Source organism: Mesocricetus auratus, unplaced genomic scaffold (assembly GCF_017639785.1).
Source record: "Mesocricetus auratus isolate SY011 unplaced genomic scaffold, BCM_Maur_2.0 Super-Scaffold_100013, whole genome shotgun sequence".
NCBI classification, from domain to species: domain Eukaryota; kingdom Metazoa; phylum Chordata; class Mammalia; order Rodentia; family Cricetidae; genus Mesocricetus; species Mesocricetus auratus.
Window position 1 is genome coordinate 46,076,453 of NW_024429196.1, and position 19,308 is coordinate 46,095,760.

At 42.7% G+C, this 19,308-nt stretch overlaps 4 protein-coding genes across 5 annotated transcripts; 2 read left to right on the plus strand and 2 right to left on the minus strand.

The window, feature by feature from the left end:
• Nucleotides 1–1,438: 1,438 nt before the first annotated feature.
• Nucleotides 1,439–1,939, minus strand: LOC110340248 (histone H2A type 1-E). The gene has a single exon (XM_021225075.2). The coding sequence runs from the start codon at nucleotides 1,894–1,896 to the stop codon at nucleotides 1,504–1,506; it is 393 nt and encodes a 130-aa protein (XP_021080734.2). The 5' UTR covers nucleotides 1,897–1,939; the 3' UTR covers nucleotides 1,439–1,503.
• A 226-nt stretch (nucleotides 1,940–2,165) lies between these two features.
• On the plus strand, nucleotides 2,166–12,173 carry LOC106020811 (histone H2B type 1-C/E/F/G/I). Its single transcript, XM_021225076.2, has 2 exons — nucleotides 2,166–2,599; nucleotides 11,023–12,173. Exon 1 carries the CDS (start codon nucleotides 2,206–2,208, stop codon nucleotides 2,584–2,586), a length of 381 nt encoding a protein of 126 aa, XP_021080735.1. The 5' UTR covers nucleotides 2,166–2,205; the 3' UTR covers nucleotides 2,587–2,599; nucleotides 11,023–12,173.
• Nucleotides 12,174–15,289: 3,116 nt separating this feature from the next.
• H1-6 (H1.6 linker histone, cluster member) lies at nucleotides 15,290–16,736 on the plus strand. Of its 2 annotated transcripts, XM_040755673.1 has the most exons (2): nucleotides 15,304–16,008; nucleotides 16,472–16,736. In XM_040755673.1, the coding sequence occupies exons 1-2, from the start codon at nucleotides 15,386–15,388 to the stop codon at nucleotides 16,488–16,490; spliced, it is 642 nt and encodes a 213-aa protein (XP_040611607.1). In that variant the 5' UTR covers nucleotides 15,304–15,385; the 3' UTR covers nucleotides 16,491–16,736. The 2 variants fall into 2 exon arrangements, with proteins under 2 accessions (XP_040611608.1, XP_040611607.1); XM_040755674.1 differs by lacking the exon at nucleotides 16,472–16,736 and having other exon boundaries at nucleotides 15,290–16,012.
• Nucleotides 16,737–17,163: 427 nt separating this feature from the next.
• LOC101826238 (histone H4) lies at nucleotides 17,164–17,531 on the minus strand. Its single transcript, XM_021225084.2, has one exon. It carries the CDS (start codon nucleotides 17,526–17,528, stop codon nucleotides 17,217–17,219), a length of 312 nt encoding a protein of 103 aa, XP_021080743.1. The 5' UTR covers nucleotides 17,529–17,531; the 3' UTR covers nucleotides 17,164–17,216.
• Between the last annotated feature and the right edge of the window lie 1,777 nt (nucleotides 17,532–19,308).

A 19,308-nucleotide genomic window follows, 5' to 3' on the forward strand; every position in this document is an offset into this window, starting at 1 on the left:
AAAAAAACTCCATTCATCCTCAGGGTGGCATATTGACACACACCTGTATTCTTAACATTTAAGAAATGGTGGCAGCAAACTCAGGAGTTCAAGACCAGCCTTAGTTATGTAGGGAGTACTCAGACAGCTTGGGTTGTGTGAGATCTGTTTCACTCAAAACCAAACAACTCAAATTATTCTTCTTTTTAATTGCTTTTTTAAAGCCTTGAGCACAGATATCTCTAGGTGGTCTCCCATCCAAATAATAACCAGACACCACCCCACTTAGCTTCCAAAATTAGGGACATTTAGGGTTGTTTGGTTATAGACAGCAAATTTACAGCAGTCAAGGTGATCCTTTTTCTCCTGCCTTGTCTTCAAAGTTTCTGGGTGCCCAATTATTTTCCTTTCAGAATGCCTGCTAGGGAAAAAGTAGAAGCTGTCTGCTTCCTCAGACATCAGTCAGTATCTCAAGACAGCAAGGACCAGCTTCTACTTGGATTAAAAATACAACAGTAGCCGGGCATTGGTGGCGCACACCTTTAATCCCAGCACTCGGAAGGCAGAGGCAGGCGGATCTCTGTGAATTCAAGACCAGCCTGGTCTACAGATTGTGTTCCAGGACAGACTCCAAAACAACATGGAGAAACCCTGTCTCGAAAAACCAAAACCAAACCAAACCAAACCAAACCAAAACAAAACAAAACAAAACAAGCCCCAAAATACAACACTAAACTGGGCATGGTGCCCACACCTTTAATCCCAGCACTTGGAACGTAGAGGCAGGCAGATATCTGAGGTCAGCCTGGTCTACAAAGAGAGTTCCAATCAGGACTACACCGAGAAATCCTGACTGGAATAAAAAGGAAAAACAGAAAAACAAAAACAATAAATCCACCACACTTCTACTTCGTATGTGGATTCGAAATGTAGGAACTTAATGGTCTCATCCTCAATGCTTCAGTTTGGCCCCCCTAGTAACTGCATATGCCACCCTTGTCCACTGGGCTTCACTGGTCCTCATTTCCTATTCAGTGACAAGTCATATTATCCTGAGGAAAAGATGATGAGCACAAGAGACCAGAAGAATGGAGCTGGGAGTTTCCATAAGGCTCCAGATAACCTCCATTTCCGTTGTTTTTTGGGAAGCCGGAGGGCGCCAACTCTCATTAGCTTTTCGTAAACTGAGAAATATATTTAAATTCATTAACACTCATTGCAGTCCCATGAATGTATTGGGTGGTAGGTCAACAACACTAAGTTAAAAGAGAACCTCCAGACAGGTTATCATTTTAGTGCTCGGGAGTCGAAATTCTGGTAAGAGACCTTAGCTCTGACTTCCGGTTACGTTCTCCGGAGCTTATACTTTAATCTCAAACCAATTTCTCCTACCTAAAGTCTACAGTAAAGGTTGGGGTAGATCCTCAAATATATTTGCTCAACTCTTTCTCTGAAACAGTGATGGCTCTGAAAAGAGCCTTTGTGCTCAGAAGTTTGCAAAGTGTTGACAGTTGGTTGTCTAATTTACTTTCCCTTGGCCTTGTGGTGGCTCTCGGTCTTCTTGGGCAGCAGCACCGCCTGGATGTTGGGCAGGACGCCGCCCTGAGCGATCGTCACGCGGCCCAGCAGCTTGTTGAGCTCCTCGTCGTTGCGGATGGCCAGCTGCAGGTGGCGCGGGATGATGCGAGTCTTCTTGTTGTCGCGGGCCGCGTTGCCAGCCAGCTCCAGGATCTCGGCCGTCAGGTACTCCAGTACGGCCGCCAAGTACACCGGGGCGCCGGCGCCTACCCGCTCCGCGTAGTTGCCCTTGCGGAGAAGGCGGTGCACGCGGCCCACGGGGAACTGCAGGCCGGCCCGGGAGGAGCGGGTCTTGGCCTTGGCGCGAGCCTTGCCGCCTTGCTTGCCGCGTCCAGACATGGTAGTAAGAAAGAGGAAGTAGCAAAAACCACTGAATTCGTTAACTGCGTAAGATATGGCTGTATTTATAGTCGGTTCCTGGGTAGTGAAAGCAACTATTTGATTGGTTACAAGAGGGCTAGAGATGTAGCCAATAGAAAATCGGTGTCTCAAAACCTCATTTACATAATTCCACCCACGAAGCCGCCGCCCTTTCTTCTTCCAATTAGCTAAGACTCATTCGAAATACCTTATTAGCATAAACGCCCTATAAGTAGGAGACTTCCAATTCAAACCCACATTGAGCTTCCGGTATTTGGAGATCCGAAGATGCCTGAGCCAGCGAAGTCCGCACCCGCCCCGAAAAAGGGCTCCAAGAAGGCCGTCACCAAGGCTCAGAAGAAAGACGGCAAGAAGCGCAAGCGCAGCCGCAAGGAGAGCTACTCCGTGTACGTGTACAAGGTGCTGAAGCAGGTACACCCCGACACCGGCATCTCCTCCAAGGCCATGGGCATCATGAACTCGTTCGTCAATGACATCTTCGAGCGCATCGCGGGCGAGGCTTCTCGCCTGGCGCATTACAACAAGCGCTCGACCATCACGTCCCGGGAGATCCAGACGGCTGTGCGCCTGCTGCTGCCTGGGGAGCTGGCCAAGCACGCCGTGTCCGAGGGCACCAAGGCCGTCACCAAGTACACAAGCTCCAAGTGAAATGAACATCCAAGTAAGCTTAAGAACTCCAAAGGCTCTTTTCAGAGCCACCACTTTTTCCAGAAAGAGTTGTGACCAAACTGCTTTCAGGCTTGTTTTTAAGATTCAGCCAAAAACTAAGAAACTTGAACTTGAAATTTAGAGGGCCAAGGCTATGGGAAACTTTCATAATTTCATTATATTGCAAATGCTTTGTTAGCTGTGTTTGGAGTGGAGAAGTACGGCTTTTCACTTTCAGAGCCTTGTGGTAAACGTCATTTCCGGTGTCAGTTCTCCAGAAGGAACGTAGTTATTGAGCAAGGGTGACAGATTAGGGAGACAATAGAGACCGGATAGTACCCGGTGACCATTGGAGGATGTTTGTCTCCCTTGATCAAGTCGATACCATGCTAATCTCCCCTTACACCATTTATTTCTAGAAGCTTTGCTAGATAATCTACATTATAAGCCATTACTGTGGGGAGCCCCTCCACCTTCCGGCGTTTCAGTCTCCTCTTCATGCTGCAGCTTTGTTCTTGCACAGCTCTCCTGCTTATAATGGTTCTCATTTGGGTAAATTGGTGTCAAATAGCACAAATCTGGCTCAAAAGGGTATAAATGGTTTCGGGGTTGGAAGAGTTTGGCACTATAACAGCTCAGAGTTGGTGATTTTCGATCTCTCCTTTGGTGAGATTCATTTTTTAATTTTTTTTTAAATCTCCTTCAAAACTTTGTGTGCCACTGTGTGTGTGTGTGTGTGTGTGTTGTGATGTGTAGTGTTTGTATGAATTCAGATTGTTGTCAGTTTGCTCAACTGTGTGAAAGAGAATGTAAATATAAAATAGCTACCTCCAGTAATTTGAATTTTAATGGAGCATAGACCCAAACAGGACAGTTCCAGACAAGAAAAAAAAAATCAGTGAAACAGTATGTTGTCTTAAAACCTCTGAAATCTGTGATTTGGTAATTCCATGCCTGCTTGTCACATGCTGAGGTAGAAAGATTGCTTCTACTATGTATAAAACAATATTACTTTAACCTTAGTGAGTTTATTATAAGGGATGTGGCATAGCAGTTGTCTATCAAATTTGAAACAGGACTATAGGAGTACTCCTATCCTGAAATATTCCTGTTCCTGCTCCCCACAGGATCTCTGACATAAAATAGATACCCATGCCTGCGTTCACCAACCGTCAGTCCTCCCTTTTTTTTAATCCTACTTAACTCCTAACTTGCCCAATTACTGTGAATGTTTCCTATTAGGAACATAAGTAACTTTGAGCACATTGTCTATCTCAGGAAGAAATGAATGAATTATAATGTAAGGTGTGGCCTCACATTCATAATTGCATTTGCACTTTTTTATTTTATTTTATTTTATTTTATTTTTTTTGGTTTTTCGAGACAGGGTTTCTCTGTGGCTTTGGAGGCTGTCCTGGAACTCGCTCGGTAGACCAGGCTGGTCTCGAACTCACAGTGATCCGCCTGCCTCTGCCTCCCGAGTGCTGGGATTAAAGGCGTGCGCCACCAACGCCCGGCTTGCACTTTTTTATTTAATAGTTTGACTTCTGGCTTAATTGTGCTTAGATGGATCTTTTATCATAATGTAAAATTGTTACCATGATAGTCACATTTACTGAAGTCTAGGGCTTATTTTATAAGGAAAGAAGACTATCTTAAATTTACCAACTTTTCCCACTTGATTTATTTAGTTTAATAAAATCACTTTTTAATATAAAAAACCTAACTTATGTTGAACTAAATAAAATCATAAAGTAATTTTTTAAATAGAAAAAATTGCATAACATGATAAGGATTCAACATGTCATCTTGAAAACAATTCACAGGCAAATAATTGCATTAAGAACTTAGGTGACTATTAAATGGAATACTTCGTCATTGGATACTATATTTAACTTAGAAGTTACAAAATGCAAGACATTGAAATGCTTGTTGCTGCCTAGGGGCCTAATCCCCAGCAGGCTCCCTCAGCAGGTCATGGGACACAGACACACACAGGAGACTTTTTCTGAGGGCCAAAGTTTACTTCCTCATTTTATTTTCCTCCCTGCTGGATATTCTTTTTTCTACTCTTTCTCTGTTTTGTTCTTTGACCCTGATGCTTCCCTTCCTCTTCCCAGTTGTTCTCCTTCTATCTCTTTTCTAATGTTGTCCTTTATTTCTTTCCTGATGGTTCCCTTCTACTTCTTTCCTGATGTTTTTCCTTCTATATCTTCTCCTATTGTTTCTTATTCCTTTTATGCCACCTAAGATAAAGATTTCTATGCAAGAAAAGATTACCTCATAGCCATAAGTTACATATTTTCAACAACAAATTAAAATCTATATAAGAAATCATATTAAGATCACAAGTGACATGTTTTCCTTAGAAGCTCACAGTAGTTAAATATTTTTCTTTGCATTAATTTCCCCACCATAGCATCTTTACCCCATAGCAATGATTCTTTTATTATTGATTAACGAGTTTTAAACAAGCTGAGTATATTTCAACCAGTTCCTTTTGTATTGGCAGGCAGCTGTTTGTGGTTTTATTGTAGCAGATTTCTATTTTCTACTCTAGAGAAACTTTATGTGAGTGGTCAGCTAACCATCTATTTTTCTTTACACATCTATTTTTCTTTCCTTCAGTAAGTTACATGATCAAGGAACTCGGGCCAAGCCTTGGGTGTAAGGACATAATTGCTTTCTTTAATCATCAGCCTGTTTTTCCACAGGCAGAATTCGTGGATTTATAATGTATGAAACTTCCCTGTTCTTATTTTCTATCTTCTACAAATTTCAAATCGAACAGAGGGGAAGGTGACTTCTAGCCTATTTCTGTCTGTTTTTGTATCTCTTAGTGGAGCAATTGGCAGAATAACCTAAACAATTTCCTTAATCATCATTACTGTCTTAAGCACCTGTATCTTTTAGGCTAACTCAGAAAGTTCAATTAAGTCATAGGTCTAACTAATCATCATTACTCTTATAAAAATCATCTTTGTTATGATCAGTAAGTAAATTGCCCAATGAGGAGCAGGATTATCCCAGGAAGCAATCGCACTATATTAGATGCAGTAGGATCCCTTCACATAGTAAATACACTGTGCCAAAGACAGCAAGAGTACGGCAGCAGCAAACAGATTCAGGAAGCACAACAGAAGCAAGGGGGATTCTGGAAACAATCCTCCAGGGGGCTTTGCCTCTCCAGGATGCACCCAAAGTAGCTTTGCAATCCTCTGGGCTATTTCCCATAAACTCCATTGCTGACTAGAGCTCCTCTGACATGGCCACTGGCAATTGTTCTGTGTAACTCTCAACACAGGCTATAATGAGTATTGCTTAACAAATTAGAAAGTACTGTGCTTCCAATGTAGCCTTTGCTACTTTAAATTTGTAGTACTCAAAGATAATAGAGATATACCATAGGTCTAGAGGTCCAGACAGGTTTGGGATTGGGGCTTGTTGGTGTATAAATAAAGAAACACAATTGCTTGCTTCATTTAAGGGCTGTCTTTAATTTCTGCCACGTTCCCTAGCTACAGAGGAAAACAAATAAGGATATAAGATAATGGTTATGTTTACTCCCAGTTTTAAGGAAGTTGTTAAGTAGTCTTAAGTAATACAGTAATTCATTTTAGTACCCAAGACTCTGAAGTGAGACTGTCCCTGCTTACTTTTTTTTTTTTTTTTTTATTTTACGAAACAGGGTTTCTCTGTATTGTTTTGGAGGTTGTCGGTCCAGCCTGGCCTCGAACTCACAGAGATCCGCCTGCCTCTGCTTCCTGAGTGCTGGGATTAAAGGCATGTGCCACCACCGCCCAGCCCCTGCTTACTTTTTATGTAGTTGGAATTTATCCTCATATTTTAATGCAAAGATCAGTTCTTTACCAGAGTAAGTTTTAGATCCAAAACCTATTTGTGGGGGTTTCTCCTTTATTTCTTGGTAACAGCAATTTCCCTCCCATCTGCAAAGGTTAGGATACTAAAATAATTGGTTGTATTTGAGTTTCCAGGAACTGTCTACTTGTAATTGATTCTTTAGAAATTATTTTGAAAAGAGCACTGAGGAAATAATTCCATCAATAAGGTGCTTTCTGCATTTAATATGAAAACCAAAGTTCAATTTTCAGGACCCATATAAAAACTGCTGGGGATATTGGTGGTAGTTTATGCCTAGAGTCAACACACAAAGAAATGTGTGCTAATAATTACCTGAATGTCCTTGAGGTATTGAAAAAAGATGGGATGAGGACTGACTGAAACATCTAATGAAGAACTCTGAACTGAGAACTACTGCTTTACACCGGTAAAATTGTGGCCAAGCATTGTTCCTTGTTGAAAAAGGGGAATCCTGTGGGGTTGAAATTTAATTCCCAGGCTTCATGTGCTCATGGGGAGACTTTTAAGCAAGTCACCCACTGTTTCTGTGCCTCAGTATCTTCACCTGTACCTTAGGGATAATTGTGATAGTACCCACCTTCCAGAAGGACCATAACTAATTATGTAGGATTGCAAAGTGTCTTTCTTCTTCCAGGTATCTTCTTCCAAGTGTCTTCTCTGCAGGCATCTGTGTGGCCACTTCCTGCCTGGGAGGCATCTAAACCGCCCCTTTCCAATGATTCTGTACAACATTGTGCAATTCAGACTGTCATTACTTGTCTGTAACCTAAGTAGACTCTGTCCTCTGGTTTAGTTATCACAATATTCCTAGAACAGATCACTCAGCCTGCTACCCAGTAGGCACACCCACATGAAAATGGATCCAGTTTTCCAATAAATTTTAAAAATGTATCTACACTTCAAATACAGATCTACATGTATGGGGATATAAGTGAACAAAAACAGAAATTGGGACAGGGAACCCAAGAAGGATGAAAAAGAGCTAATCTGAGGGACCCTGAGCATCCTGGAGAAGCAAACAATGGCAGGCTGAGAAATAGGTCTGTGAGCAGAGGAGCATATGGATAAGCTACTGAGAATCTGCCTATGTGGTCCTGCTCTCTAGGACTCTTCAGGAAGCCAGCTAAGGTGCAGAAACGTGAAGATGCTTGAGTTTGGTGGGGGACAGGATTTGTAATCACTGACTAGAAAATGGCCAGCCACGACAGAATAATGGGAAGTCTGTATTGCTTTGGATGAAAATATTGAATTTGTTTCCATCCATAAATATCAGGTCAAACTGAGGTAAACAGTACGTGCTGCCACATCCACAAGCTTTTGAAACTTAGTGGGAAACACCAGATGCTTATGACTCCAATACAAGAAGTGTGATCATGAGGAAGAGATAGAGTTTGTGCCATAGACCTTCAAGAAGAATGTCACATTCCACTTTGCGTCTTGGATGCCCTTGGGTCCCAGACATCACAGGCTAGCAGACATATGGTGGTTGTGGTTGGTTTTCTGTGAAAGAGAACCATGCTTGGGAGTGATACACATCATTCTACCCACATTTGTTTAGTCTTCAGTTAGCTCCAGCTACTACCCAGGAAACAAAGAAATGCAAACTAGTCACCCACCCATTTGGGAAATAAACAAGGTTCCATGGGAGGAGAGCAAGGACATGTCTGGTTCCTGGTCTTCCTCTTCTTTTGACCTTTACCTGTTGGTGACCCTGCAAGCATCATGGCCACCAGGAATACAATCTTCAAGAGGCAAAGACTGAAAATAGAGGCTGCATCATCTTAGCAGGTGCTGGGAAAAAACCTCTCAGAGTCTGATCTCTGGAAGCTTTTTATTTTCTTACACATTTAAGTACAGTCAAACTTTGGGGAAAAGGTTTCCACATGACAATTACCACAGCAAAGCTTTAGGCATTGTTACATAGAGACTTTCTAGCAAAGAGGCAAAGCACCTGAGACCTTTACAATAAAAATGGGTTCTACTGACTGATGAACAATGCTCAGGACAAGGGTCTGAAGAGGATTTGGAATAAGCAAAAGGATAGATTCTGTTGGTGGAGGATGCAAAGTACTTGGGACCTCTTTCATAATGATGGGTTCTATTTACTGAGACATAAAGCTTAGGATTAGGACCTAAACAATGCTCAGGATATCAGAGGTTTCAGGATCCATAGAATAGCAAAGAGACCGCCAAGTTGTCAGACAACATCCACTCCAGCCCTCCTGGTGACCAGGCACAGTTAGTTTTCTTCCTTTGAAGAAAATAGCCTGAGTGTTTTTCAAGTCTGGTTCTTGCAATGCCTTCTGTAAGCTGTGCCTCCTATATTTACCCTTCTGTTCTTATTAAAAAGTGCCCTTCAATGGCTTTTCAGTTAGCAGCATGTGCTATGGGCTAGGTGTAGCCAGAGTCCTAGAGTGATTTAAGGACGGAGCCTTTTCCTCTTTCCCCTTCCTTGTGCGTTCACTGCTAAGGAGCCGTCCATCTCCATAGACTGTCTTAAGGGGAAAGGACAAAGTACTCACCCTCATGGAACTTTTGCCGCAGCTGGGAAGACAAAGTGCAAGTAATGGTTCATCAAATTCTAGTTGTACAGAATGTCAGAATGACCTAAGTCCTGGGGCAAAGGAAGGGATAGAGCAGAAAAAGGAGGATTATGCATGACCACAAATGTAAAAGCTAGGAACACTGATGTAAATGTTTGCTATAATTAGTAGTTAAATGAAGCATAGTGTGTGGGAGTTATGGTTCTAAGAATTTTACTCAATTAATCCTCAGACAATACAATGTTAGCTGGAGGAATGCTTGAGGGATTAAACTAGAAAACAAGTGCAGACTGATTAATTTTGTCTTTGTACTATTCTGAATGCATGTCTTTATTTCCCTGCTATTGTTTGTACTGCCTTAGTTGTTGGTGCGATTTAGAGAAGTAGATATAAAGATGAGTGTGAACACTTGAAAGGAGAGCTTAGGTTCTTTGCAGCACAGTCCGTTAGTTTGGTACCTTTCTTGTTGTTTGTTTATATTTATTCATTGTGTGTGTGTGTGTGTGTGTGTTATGCACATGTATGTGCACAGATGTGCATGCCTGTGCATACAAGCTGAGAGAAGAAAGACTTGGCTGCCCTCTTCTAGCGCTCTCTGCTTAGTTCTTTCAGGCAGCGTCTCTTCCTATTGAGCCTGAGTCCCTGCCCTTATGTAGAGCTGGGGCTAGAGGCATTTGTGGAAATGTCCAGCTTGCTATGCAGGTGCTGAAATCCAAACTCTTATCTTCATCATTGAAAAGAAAGCACTCTTAACCATTGAGCCAGTTCTGCAGGCCCCAAGTTCAATCCTCTTCAACTGTGTTTACAAAAGATTATGTATACTTCTATTTATTAAAACAAACATGATTGAAGAAATACAATGAGCTCTGGGGCCTCAGGGGTCACGACCTGAGTTAGGAGAGAGGGTCAAAATGCATACCTTTCACTGGATAAAGAGAGAGAATTCCCTTATCCCTGCTCCCCTCTATTGTCACCAGGCTATTCCTGGCAGTTGCTTGTAACAAACCACCAAAGAAGAGCTTTGACCACTTTTTTTCTAAGTGCTTCCAAAGTATATCATGGAATGAAATTTTTCTAATATAAAGTGATGGCTTGGGTGTTACATGGGTCAAGTGAGAGGCACAATTACAAGTCCTTTGGTGAGCTTAACTTCTGGATAATCCCTGCCAGATTCATATGCCAGCCCACAGCTATTAGAGGGAATTCTCTGCTATGTGAACCCTGCATACATTTCCTGCACTGAACTTGGATATGGAGAAAGCATAACTTAAGATATACCTTTGTTTACTTGTCAAGAGGAAGAGAAAAATATATAACATTTCATAAAATCCCCCCAAAAGGCTTAGCATTTGAGGGGGGACACTTTTCCATTAGGTGTTTCCTTTATTGTAAAGGAAGATGGAAGTGATCTCTCGCACAGCTGCCTGAAGGGATGAGCATTCGAGAGAATGAAGTTTTCTGGAAACTTGGTGCCTGCCTCACATGGGAATAGCAAACACTACTTTCCCCCACTTTCCTCATGGAGGGACCCTTGCAGTCCTGCACAGGCAGCTCCTGGGCTCCTGCTCAAGCCAAGGCTCTCACTTTATACTGCCCCCACAGCTGGGCAGTGCCACCACTTCCCTCGCTCTCCTTTCTCACCTGAGTGATTCCTACCCTGAAGGCTTCCATCAAACAGAACTCCCAAGCACTAGCTGGATAATTCCATTAGTCCTTTAGTGAAACCAGTGCAGGGGCCCAGCATCTAACAGCGCCTGGGAAAATCAGTGTCTCTGTTACTGAATTCCATCTTCTATAATCAGGAGGGGAACAGCTGTAGCTATGGCATAATGTGTTTGTGATGAATAAATGCACTGAATGTTTTTTTTTTTTTGGCTTCTCAGAGTGCTACCTGTCTCTCAGAAAAACCAACATAGGTTACTCCCCATTGTCATTTTCCTCTAGGTAGAGCAGCAGACATCTGCAGAACAGCTAGAGTGAGTTAACCTTTCTCTTTTTTCTCTCTTTACAGGAGGAGTAGACCTGACATCTTTTCTACGACTCATCAGTGCTGCATGTTGTTTCCTTTGACAAATGAGACAATGAAAATGGGTGATACTAGCAGACTAGTGGCTGTATTTTCAAAACTTGAGGAACAACTGATAAGCATCTGGCTCAAAATTCTATAAAAAATGTTCATTGTAGAAATTTGTGATAAGAAAGTAGAAAATTAAAATATTCCTAGTAAAATTAAAATACTCCTAGCAAAACAAAGCTTTTGAAAATTCATGTTAATATGTAATGTACATATAATAAAAATATCATGTAAAGCAAAAATGCCTTACAAATATGTAATTTTAATTAGGTAAATACGGTTAGAAATTGTGATATATGGGAGTGAATCACTACATATGTAACTAGTTTTGTGTTTTTGGTTACTTTAAGATCCTTTTTTTGTGGAATATAGAGCACACAAATCACAAATTTTCATTTATAAATCCTCCCTTTTTTCTTGTTGAGGGGAAAAACTTAGGTCAACGAACTGAGATAGGCTAAGGGTGTAGCTAGAGTGCATGCGTGTCATGTGCAAGGTCCTGTGCTCAATCCCCAGCAGTATTGTTTGAAAAGGAAAAGGAAAAAGAAAGGGCAGGCAGGTATGATGGTGGTCACCTGTAACCCCGTGACTGAGAAAGGAGGTAAGACAAAAAGGCTGTGGATGGAAGGGCAGCCTGGGCTTCATAGTCCCGCACTGTGAGACAAAACAACAAATGTGGACAGGTTTGTGCATATGTGATTGTTTTTAGCGGCCTGGAACAAAATTTGCATCCAAGTTCTTTTTCTAGATTTTCAATTATAGAACACAAGAATTCATTATATTTGCCAGTTCCGTGTTACTTTTAAAGCAATAGAATAATACACTCTGTCAATCTGTAAAGGTCTATCTGATGCTTGTATGGCACTGACAGTTAATGGTCCAGAAAGTCTGTAGGTGATCTAGGATCAGAGAAACCAAACTGATAACAAATCCATAGGGTGCTCAGAGGGACACACACATTTTCACAGTGGAAGATCACATTGCACTGGCAAGGTGGAAATCAGTCTCATGACTCCCAACTGGTAGGGTTTTTTGTTTTTGATTTTCCCAAATGAAATACACTAGAATAAAATATATGAATTCAGGTACTTTATTAAGATACTCTTGTTTTCTAAAATGTGTGTGTGTGTGTGTGTGTGTGAGAGAGAGAGAGAGAGAGAGAGAGAGAGAGAGAGAGAGAGAGAGAGAGAGAGAGAGAGAGAGAGAGAGAGAGAGAAGGAGGGAGAGGGAGGAGGACTGTTTTTGTCATCTTACAATCAGGAATTTGATGCCTTGTCCTTAAATTTTGGCTTCAGAAGTATTTCAGATTTAGACTTTTCCCCACACTGTCCCCCTAGACACTGCCTTTTTAATTCTAAGGTTCCTGCAAGAGTCCCACTCAGTCCTTATCAGCAATGGTGTTGATGTTTATGTGAAACATATAAAGCCTAGATATATATTACTATAACATAATAATTAATTACCTTTGAACTTCTGATGACTCTTGGACCAGAGTACTATCAGCACAATTTTCATACAAGCATTTAGGGACTTTCATAAAATATCCTTGATTGTTTTTCTTTGGTTGAGATCCTGGACTTTGGTGATAAAAGACAGAAAGACAAGAAATTCAAGAGACATGCACAGGGAATTGACTTAGAGTTTTTATTGCTGTGAAGAGACACCACGAACATAATAACTTTTATAAAGGAAAACATTTAATTGGAGGGCTTACAATTTCAGAGATTTAGTTTATTATCTTCATGTTGTGACACAGTAGCATTCAGGCAGACATGGTGCTGGAAAAGAAGCTGAGATTTCTACATCTTGACTTGCAAGCAACAGGAAATAGTCTGAGACGCTGGGTGTGGCTTGAGCATTTATGAGACCTCAAAGCCCATCTCCACAGTGACACACTTCCTCCATCAAGGCTACACCCACCCAATAAACCCACACTTCCTAAGAGTGCCATTCCTTTTGGAGGTCACTTTCTTTCAAACCACCATAGGAACCTTCACCTCAACCTCAACTCCAAGGTCTAGTTTATGCTTTTCACAGTTTGGAAGTCAAGTTTCAGTACAACCATCTCAAACAAGAACACAACAATTTGAAAACTGCTTAAGGACAATGCACATGTGACCTCAGAGCACAGCTGTCAGAACTCCCCTCTCATCCCTAACCCTGAACAGTGCAGCTTACAAACAACCCTGTGAGTTTATTCACAAAAGGAAATTCTTGAAGAGAAACAAGTAACCACCTCATAAAATTTTACTTAATTGTTGAACTGCTTTATTGAATTTCAAACATGTTTGAGCAATGTAACTTCAAAACCCACAAATCCACATACAAATATGTACACACACTCACACAACAAACACACACACATGCACTAGACATGCATACACAGACACAGACACATACATACACACACACTCACTCACACTCATACACACACACACACACACACACACACACACACACACACACACACACACCCTGTTGGGCCTAAAAAGGCTCAGATGTGAGACCCAGTGTAACCTCCTGAACCTGCCTAGAGTTTGGCAACCTGTCTCTGCTTCGACAAGTCTCCTGACTCAGTGTATATTTTCTCCCCCCTGTAACTAGTAGGGCGGAAAGTATGAGTCTTTGGCAATCACCATCCTGCTCAGCCTAGGGAAGAGACCTGCTGGACTGGCCCTTCCTCTGCTCTACCTGCATGAGAACCCCAGCAACTCCCCTTAAGTCCTGGACTTTGAACCTAGGTTCTACCATTTGCTTTATTGAGACACATCCTCACTGTTTTCAGTGTGTTTTTTATTTTGAGGCAGGATCTCATGAAGTTGACCAGACTGTCTGTGAACTTACTTTTCGGCCCATGGTAGATTTGAATTTGGACCTTATTTTTCTAGCCTCACAAGTAGCTAAATTACAGTCTGCACACCAGACCTAGCCACACAATTACTGTTAAGACATAAGCACCTACCCACCCTCAATTTTGTTCTTAATAAACATCAACTTTTTCTTATACTGTCTTTTCCAGAAATTCTTTTCTGTGGCATAAGTTAAGAACCCTATTTCACAAGAGTAGATATTTCCAGAAAGAACTCAGGCTGAATGGCTGGCTGCATTGGGCCACATGTTCAGCATCAGTTGACATAATCACACTACATCCTCGTCTTAGCATTCTCCAGAATGGATTGGGTTTTATACCTTCCTCCTAGTTGAAGATAATGTTCTCTCCTTCTCCTCTTCTTTTGGCATGTTTTCATTTTTTTTTAGCTCATGGTGGCCTCAAACTCATGGCAATCCTCCCTCCTACCTCAGTTTCCTTAGAACTGGAATTACAAGCATGTTGCTACCATGTCAATCTGTGAGCACTTATCTCCAGACTTGTCCCATGGATAAGCTCTGAGAAGAACGTTTCTCTAACACTCCTGAGCCACATCTACCAGCCCAGCCACATTAAGAGATTGTAAACTGTGATTCCAGCTTTATAATTTATAGTTAATTAAGGGCTAGGCACTGTACCTATGCCTCTAAGGATAGGTAAGGCAGAGGGAGTGGGATACTCATGGCGTTCAGTTGGAGAAAGCAGAGACAAACTCGGTTGGAAAACACCCTTGAGGTCGGCTGATTTGGCTACACAGATGTCATTGGTGAGATGTTTATAACCAGATCTCAGCTAGCATACCTCTCAAATGCTCTGTGGAGGGTTTATTAGGCCCTGCTCCCTTCAAGAAGGCGTCACTCTGGAGTTTGGGGACAATTCAAGGAACACCGTCTAATTCCACAGTGAGCCGGTTAAGACGTCTGTGTTACTTATGTCACATATATAAATAATTTCGATAAGAATTAGGGCCTAAATAATTGGTTTTCTTCACCAGTTAGAAGTCACACATATAGAAGACCCCACCGAACACATTGGATACATTTTCTACCAAAAATTACTTTTGAATTTTCAAGGAAAAGAGAAAGTTTTCTTCTTCTTCTTGAATTTGATGGAAATCAAGGGCTTTTCCCACTAGTTTTGGCATGCAGGAACATTTCTCAATAAAAGGTAACAAGCCAGGTGGAATCCGAGTCCCCTTGGGTCACCTGGTGAAGCAAACTGAGCGATTTTACAGTGAGCACATATGTAAGTTTCTACTTTTAGGTGGAAAAGAAACACAAACGACCCTCCTCTAGGGGCGGGGGAGTTGCCAGGGGATGCACCAATCACAGCGCGCCCCGCTCTATATAAGCCCCCCTCCCCCAGGACCCCCTGTGCTGTTGATGCTCTTACTTTTTCTCACTGGGTGTAGGTCTTGACCTATTCTTGGCTATGTCGGAAACGGTTCCTGCTGCCTCGAGTAGCCTTGTCCCAGCTCCTGTCGAGAGACCTCCGTCTAAAAGGCGAGGGAAGAAACCTGGCCTGGCTGCTGCTCGCAAACCCCGGGGTTTCTCGGTTTCCAAGTTGATTCCTGAGGCTCTTTCGATGTCTCAGGAACGGGCAGGAATGTCCCTTGCTGCCCTAAAGAAAGCCCTGGCTGCGGCTGGCTATGATGTGGAGAAGAACAACAGCCGTATCAAGTTGGCCCTCAAAAGACTTGTGAATAAGGGGGTCCTGGTGCAGACCAAGGGCACCGGTGCCTCCGGCTCCTTCAAGCTCAGTAAGAAGGCGGCTCCTGAGAACGCCAAGGGTAAGGTCAAGAAATCTGCTTCTGCCAAGGCTAAGAAGCTGGGCTTGTCCAAGGCGTCGAGATCCCCCAAGAGCAGTAAGACCAAGGTTGTCAAGAAGCCGAAGGCCACCGCCACAAAAACACCAGGGAGCAGACAGAAGACCAAAGGCACCAAGGGTGTACAGCAGCGGAAAAGCCCCGCCAAGACGAGGGCAGCCAACCCCAATGCTGGCAAGCCAAAGATGGTCCTGCCGAAGACCGACCCGAGGAAGGCAGCAGCAAAGAAGTGAGCTTCAAAGCCAGTTTAAAAAAAAAACCCAAAGGCTCTTTTAAGAGCCACTTCCATAATTTTTAAAATGGCAAAACACTTTAAACAAAAGTTAACGAGGTGGACAGTCGCTTCATGTGAATCTGTCTTCTAAACCCTGGAGTTAAAACGTCGGGAGGTCCCTAGGCATAGCCTATTTACAGATTTGATTGCATATTAGTGCTTTCTGATTAGCATAAACTTGCCAAAGGCGTATTTTATCCTGGAAACGCCACCATATCAAGGACAGAAGTAGAGTTCAGTAGTAGCTGCCACTTTGGCCAAATAGAGTTGAAATGGTTTGTATATTTTATGAAAATAACCTAGGTTTCATGAGACTGACAAGGAAAGTATTAAAAAATAAGAACCCCATTCGTTTAGGAAAATGGTTTTATGCCTTATGGAGCGCCACAAATATTAACTTCATATTCATCTATTTTAGGCCTTGGCTTGAGGAGTGACAAAAGACCATAGCAGGGTGGCTTGAGAGATTTAGTCAAGATGCTCTTGAAGACCAGAGCTTGGATATCAGAACTCACAACAGATGGTTCACAACTGCAACTCGTTTCCGGGGAATCTGACGCCCTCTTTATCTGAACAAACGTGGCACACACACGAGAACTTAAAATGATATAAAGCCATCGCGCAACTATGCAGTTCGTGTATAGAATGGCCCTCCCCAATAAAGGATGTGTACTTAGCCTTATTCACACAGTGGTTAAACATTTAACATCAACGTTGTAGAGCCAATCCTTGCCCTTCTTAGAAAAGATGGCCCCGTCCTGAGCTCGAAATTTAGAGGATGGTTACCAGAATATGCGCCACACACTTGACAAGGCAGTTCTAAGATGTAACCTGGTAACCTTTCAAGGTTAGAATTTTATGGTAGTGCATCCAAGTGTCAAAATTTCAGACAATAGATGGGCTCGTAATCCTGTTACACTCTCATATTCAAGTGTTTCACAGTCTAACAGCACTCAAACTCCATAAGAGGCAATATAGAAAATTCTCAAATTTATGGTCATCCCCTCACAGCTCTACGACAGAGATCACTTATGCGAAATTCGCGTACCGCCTTCCATCAGGTCCTGCTATTAAGCACGGAAAACGTGCAACAACTCTTTGTTGAGTCTGTGGGTGGCCCTGAAAAGGGCCTTTTGCGACAATAGAGAAAACGTAACAATGGCTTAACCGCCGAAGCCGTAGAGCGTGCGGCCCTGTCGCTTGAGCGCGTAGACCACGTCCATGGCAGTGACGGTCTTGCGCTTGGCGTGCTCCGTGTAGGTGACCGCGTCGCGGATCACGTTCTCCAGGAACACCTTCAGCACCCCGCGGGTCTCCTCGTAGATAAGGCCGGAGATGCGCTTGACTCCGCCACGGCGGGCCAGGCGGCGGATGGCGGGCTTGGTGATCCCCTGGATGTTGTCACGGAGGACTTTGCGGTGACGCTTGGCGCCTCCTTTACCAAGACCTTTGCCGCCCTTACCACGTCCAGACATGATGGTAGCAAATGATACTCACAAAAGCTAAGCTTCCCTTTAAATAGACCTTTTGCGGACCTAATTGAAAACCACAGGCGTTAGGCGTGGCTTTCGAATCAGGCTCTTAAAGGAGGGTGGAGCAAACAGGAGGAGTTATTATAACTGAAGGTTTTGATTGGCTAGCAATCCCAGCTATTTTGGGCGGTGTGTCATGAAGTACAGATTTCAATCTCGCGGAAAACATTCAATTTTGTTTTTCATCTTTTTTTTTTTTTGCGCAAAATGAAAGGCATGTTCGTGCTATTGCGCAAAGTAGGTATCTAGTACATTTCACGTGTGCTTTTTATTTCCATCTTGCTATTAAATTACCTCGTAGTTCCCTTGTGTGGACTCAAGTAAAACATCCAAAACGGTGACTTAAATATGCCGAGAACACCTCTTGCCGGTAGTTTTGTAAAGACAAAAACGTTTTAAAAGCATCTAAATTGAGCCTCCTAGTTGTAGACTTCATAATTCCTCATTTCAAGACAGACACCTAGTGACTCCACCTCCTTCGTTATAAAGACACGAAGACTGTACATATTGGTTCCAAGTTTGTTTCCCTCCTAGCCCTTACTAATCACAGCATGGCTTGCTCCGCTTTGGAAAAAAACGTTTTGTAGATCTGGGGATTACAGCATAGGGCTAATACTTGATTAAGGTCATTACCAAGCCTACAGGGTTCTGGTGAAGCCTGTGATAAAATTAGTGATGTCAAAAAAGGATAATATAAAAAAAAAAAACCACAGAAGAGCAGGTAGCATTGGCTTTTGATGTGGGTTTATTGTTGGTTTGGGACTTCCAAATTTTAATTTAACAATGAGATAGGAGAGATGGCTCAGAAGTTAAGAGCATTTGATAATCTCCCAGAGGTTCCAGGTTTGGTTCCCAGCACCCACGTGGATAGCTCCAGGAATCTGACACCCTTTTCTGATTTCCACAGGTGCCACTAGTGCAGGCAAAACACACACACAGAAGAAAAAAAATCTAAAATTAAATATCACAGTTAGTAAACTTTTTTGATTTTTAATTAGAAACAGTCTTATTTTACATATCAATCCCACCCTGTTCCCCCTCCCTCTCATCCTTCCATGCCCCCCCAACAACCCCCTACCCCACCCCTCACCCACTCCCCAAGAATAGTGACACCTTCCATGGGGGATCATCAAAGTCTGTCACATCATTTGGTGGAGGGCCTAAGCCCTCCCCCATATATCTAGGTTGAGGAAGTTTGCCTAGGGAATGGGCTCCCAACGTCCATTTGTGCACTAGGGATAAATACTGGATCCACTCTTAGAGGTCCCATAGACTGCCCAGGTCTCCTAACTAGCACCCACATTCAGAGGGATTGGTTTGGTCCAATGTTGGCTCCTCAGCTTTACGAATGGAGTCCCTGTGCTCTCACTAGGTCAAGTCAGCTGTTTCTGTAGGGTTTCTCCTTTGCTCATCCCTCCTCCCTCTCTACAACTGGATTCCAGGAGTATCGTGCACTGTTTAGCTCTGAGTGCGGAGTGCCTGCTTCTGCTTCCATCAGCTACTGGATGAAGGCTCTAAGATGGCAATTAAGGTAGTCATCAATCTCATTATAGGGGAAGTGCATCAAAGTTGGCCTCTCCACTACTGTCTAGATTCTTAGTTGGGGTCATCTTTGTGGATCTCTGAACATTTCCCTAGTACCAGGTGTCTCTTTAAACCTATACTGGAGCCAGTATAGAATAGTATATTTTCAAAATAGATAAAGTATTCTGACCAAATTGAA